Raw genomic sequence first — 4,560 nt, forward strand, 5'->3', positions numbered from 1 at the left:
GCCACAGGAAGCGTGCTGTGCGGTGCTGCTATGGGCGCACTTCTGTACGCGGGGAAGTATATGTATACACAGCACAGCAGAGTGTGCTTCTCCCCTTGCGAGGTGTAAACAGCACAGACAACATGGTATAAAGGATAGACAGCATATCCACAGAGCAATAGGTGTGTGAGCGCATGGCTTGCAGTGGTAAAAGTGACTGCAGAGAGTATTCAGACGGCGGCTTAACCCGAAAACATCGCTGATTTACATCTCTGTATAGTGTGAAAATAAGGCACTTCAATGCACATGCGTACATACACTACTCTGCCATAAACAACCCACTCATCACATGGTGTAGAGGAGTAAGAGTATGATAAATAAATTAATTGATAAACTGTCTGCATTATATGTTTGTGTATGCGAATATGTGTGCATAGCAGGGTATGCACCTGCTGCTTTCCTGCTGCTTCTTATTACAGTTGACTATGGTTATGTATGCGCGCTTTTGGGAAATTTAGTCTATTTGGGCGTGATAATATTTCAGTTGCATGACGTGCAAATTTTCATGAAGTTTTCTTCGCTTTCCATACTAGAGAGTCTGAAGAAGAATCTTGCAGAAAAGGGATTTGATGATATGACGCCTGTGCAGGAGAGTGTGGTGCCTCTGCTCCTGCGCCAACGGGACGTAGTGGCTGAGGCGGTCACCGGCTCTGGGAAGACACTTGCGTTTCTTGTGCCCCTTCTCCAGAGAGTGCTGGGAAAGAAGCGCCCAAAGAAGGCAGAGGGGCCGCGCGTGCTTGTTGTTGCGCCCACCCGCGAGCTTGCGCAGCAGATCCACCAGGCTGCGCTGTCCATCTCTGGCGGCCTTGGAGTGAGCATGCAGTGCATCACTGGCGGCGCAGAGGTCGGCGAGATAGTGGCCCGCCGCGCGCAGGGAGAGAGCAATGCGGATGCGTGGCCGGATGTCATGATTGGCTCGCCTGGGAAGATTTTCGAGCTAAGCAGAGAGGGCGGAATGCCTCTCCGAGACGTGGAGCTGTTTGTTCTTGACGAGGCCGACAAAATGCTCTCCTTTGGATTCCGCAAGGAGGTGTCTGAGATGCTGCGCATGCTTCCGCGCGCAAAGCAGACTGCGATCTTTTCCGCCACGGTATCTGAGAGCGTGCACGCGCTGGGCCGCCTGGGAATGCGCAGCCCCCTCTTTGTGTGTGTGAAAAACGCGCTGTGTGTGCCGGACGGGCTGCGCCTGCACGGGCTGTGTGTGCCGCCTGCAGAGAAGAGCGAGGCTCTGATGCGGGGAATACGCTCTCTCGGAAAAAAAATCATTGTGTTCTTTGCCACGTGTGCGCAGGTGGACTACTTCCACTCGCGGCTGCTGCAGACTGCTGGAAGAGAGGGCATGCCCACGTGTGTTCTGCGCCTGCACAGAAAGCTGCCGCAGACTGTGCGCGAGCAGACATACGCAGAGTATGCAGCTGTTGAGTCAGGAATTCTGCTGTGCACAGACATCTCTGCGCGTGGACTGGACTTCCCTGGGGTGACTGCTGTTCTGCACTTTGACCTTCCGCAGGACCCAGTCACGTTTGTGCACCGGAGCGGGAGAACTGCGCGCGGCGGGCACGAGGGCCTGTGTCTGTTCTTCTGGATGCCCAACGAGAAGGAGTATGTCGGGTTCATGCAGGCTCGCGGCGTGCCCATCAAGCCCCTGCCGGAGGAGCTTTTGTGCGCGCTGTCTCCTGCTCGCCCTGCGCAGGTGCGCGCTCCATTCGGCGCGCTGCGAATGCCAAAGGACCCGGAGCTGTGGCTGCCCGAAGATGTGGAAAACGAGCAGGACGTGGTTGCCTTTGTCTCGTACATTCGGTCGTACAAGGAGCATCTGCTGAAGCACGTGCTGAACTACAAAGAGCTTGACTTCGCAGGGCTAACAGACCTGTACTGTCTGAAGCGCCTGCCGCACGTGCCTGAGATGCGGGGCGTGCACATTCCGCGGCTACCCGCCCTTCCAAAGAAGAAGGAGTGCGTGCCATTTGAGGTGGTTGAGGGCACAGGCCCAGAGGGCACCCCCGCAGAGGATGCGCCATGCTCTGCTCCTCCAAGAAAGGCCCCCGTTAGAAGAACGCGCCGCGCTAACATACCCAACATATACAAGCGACAGAAGCGATAGATGATAGCTGAAGAAACACAGCGCTATACAGTATAATAAATATGTTCACTGATATTGCTGTATACTGAAGGTCCGCATGTGCATACACATAGTCTGTCCGTGTTTATTTATGCCTGAGCACACATTCTTTCTCTACATATATATGCTATGTGTTATTGCAGTGTTTTTTATTGGTGATATTCGGGTTATACCTCTGCATACTTATTATATTTTATGCGGAGTGCATTGAGATTAGAATAGACTTCTGGCTATATACTATACACGTGCTGTGCATAGACACGCTATGCAAAATACTTGGTCTGTGATATGGTATTCTAGAATATTTATTGTTTGCAATCCTTGCTATAATACGCTGCAGGGTTTTAGTTCATGTGTCTGCTGCTTCTACAGAGTACTCTCTTCTGTAGCTGCTGGCTGTGATGCATTTTCCTCCTGCGGTGCTTCTCTTGGGCTTCTTGGCGCCCTCACAGGCTTCTGCGTCTTCTCCGGGTGCAGTGTTGCAGTAACATGCAGCAGAACTCCCTTTAGCCCGCTGTGGTGCCGCGCTGCCAGAACTGTGCTCATGTATGTCTCCAGCGCAGCCAGGCTCTCTGGCGCGTCTTTTAGCGCGCGCACTGCCTGCTTCGCGACTGGTGTGAACGCATGGAGGTTGATCTTCTCTGGGCGGATCTTTCCAAGCACAGACAAAAGCCTCTCCTTGGGCAGCCGCGCGATCCCCATGCCTCTCAGGGAGTGCACTGTGCATGCCTTCTCTGTCAGCGCGTATATGCACAGCTTCTCTATCGCATGCACTGTCTCGCTGCTCTCTGGAAGCGTCTGCAGCGCGGACAGGAGTGCCTGTGCATACACAAAGTCGTGCACGCCCGTGCGCATGCTCTGCACGTACTGCGACGTGGCCTCCACAAGAGCCTGCTCTCCGCGCTGTGTTCTGAGCACTGCAAGCCCAAGCGCGCGCACCTTCTCCTCTGGAACTGTCTCTTTGTGCACCTTCTTGTATATAGCGAGCACTCTCTTCCACACGGGCAGCGGAGACTCGCATCTCTTTGCCAGCACGCACAGCGCCTCTGCTCGCACTGATATGTACTCGCGCAGTGCCTCCCGGCTCTTCTTTGTTCCGGAGAACAGGAAGATCTGCTTCTCCATGCGCTCTTCCTCTCCTGGCCCAAGCCCCTCTGTGTCGGGGAAGAACCTCTCCATCTCCCTCTGCACAAGGGCTGCAACGGCTGCGTCCTCTGCTGGCGCGTGTGCAAGCAGAACCCGCCCCACGTGCTTCACATTCGCGTGCTCTGCGTCTATGGCAAGCGTGTATGCATACTCCAGGACTCCTTCAGGCCCTCCTGCATACAGCGTGTGTCTGTGTGCATGCAGCACACTGTTTAGCACGCTCGTGCACACGTCTTCTGTGCCTTTGTATCCTGTGAGCATCTCCAGCCGTGCGCGCAGCTGCTCCATGCTTCGCGTTGTTTTCAGCACGGTCTGCACTGCCTTGTTCAGCGCCTTTCCCTCAAGCTGGCCAGTCTGTGCAAGCACCTCGTCTATTCCCATCTGCGCAAGCTCCTCCTGCGCGATTCCCCGGTCTGCAAAGTGCTGCACCATGCCTGCTGGAAGGCCAAAGCCTCTTTTCCTCTCCTTGCCGCTTGCTACTTCTGTGCTGTTTTCTCTGTTGCTTTCTGCAGCCTGTATTTCCATTTTTGCAAAAATATTCCGCAGTGCTTCTATAGCAGTGCCGAGTCTGCCTATACACAGTGCAGAAGAATAAGAAAAAAGAGAGGAAAAAGAAAAAGAGATGTAAGATCCTAATATGCTCTCTACAAAGACTAGTATAGCGAATAAAAATGTGTCAATATATACTGCCTATTACAGTGGCAGGAATAACGCAAAGCCAGAAAGAAGCAGTGGTTCATTGAATCCTTGCAATAAGCGCAGTGCATATTTATTTCCGGTTATAAGCACGTGACAAATACTAAAACTGCAGCAGTATGCGTGCACACCTGCTGAATAGTACATTCTTCTCTGAATGTTCTGGAGAACCTCTGCACACTCTGCATCCATGTGTGAGCGAGGCAGGGTACTTTGCACTAGATTGTGAGCAAGGTGAGACATCTTCAGCGGCCTTTTGTGCTTGAGAAGACATTTTGGCAGCCACACTTTGAGTTTTTCATTCTGTAGGTGTATGCACAGAAAAATACTGTTTGGCCAAATTATCTTTATGTTCTCTGAAAAGCACAGCAGCTCTGTTTAATCTGTTATAACACATGCTCTTTTGTCTGCACTCTCTGCTGCACTCTATATACTGTATTGCATCTGCACGCTTGCACTCTATAATGTGTCTGGTGTGCTCCAAGCAACTCCTATTGTATTTGCACTTGTCTGCGCCCTTTGGTATGCACTTGCTCTTTCTCTCTTGTGTCCTTGGG

General features: G+C 52.6%; 2 protein-coding genes across 2 annotated transcripts; one reads left to right on the forward strand and one right to left on the reverse strand.

The window, feature by feature from the left end:
• Positions 1-349: 349 nt before the first annotated feature.
• Positions 350-2,143, forward strand: NESG_01960 (uncharacterized protein; the record flags this gene model as incomplete). The annotated part of the gene is made up of 1 exon (XM_053049575.1): positions 350-2,143. One exon carries the CDS (start codon positions 350-352, stop codon positions 2,141-2,143), a length of 1,794 nt encoding a protein of 597 aa, XP_052904525.1.
• A 384-nt stretch (positions 2,144-2,527) lies between these two features.
• NESG_01961 (uncharacterized protein) lies at positions 2,528-3,832 on the reverse strand (the record flags this gene model as incomplete). Its single annotated transcript, XM_053049576.1, has 1 exon — positions 2,528-3,832. The coding sequence occupies one exon, from the start codon at positions 3,830-3,832 to the stop codon at positions 2,528-2,530; it is 1,305 nt and encodes a 434-aa protein (XP_052904526.1).
• Positions 3,833-4,560: the final 728 nt, after the last annotated feature.

Source organism: Nematocida ausubeli (assembly GCF_000738915.1).
Source record: "Nematocida ausubeli strain ERTm6 chromosome Unknown supercont2.4, whole genome shotgun sequence".
In the NCBI taxonomy this organism is placed as follows: domain Eukaryota; kingdom Fungi; phylum Microsporidia; genus Nematocida; species Nematocida ausubeli.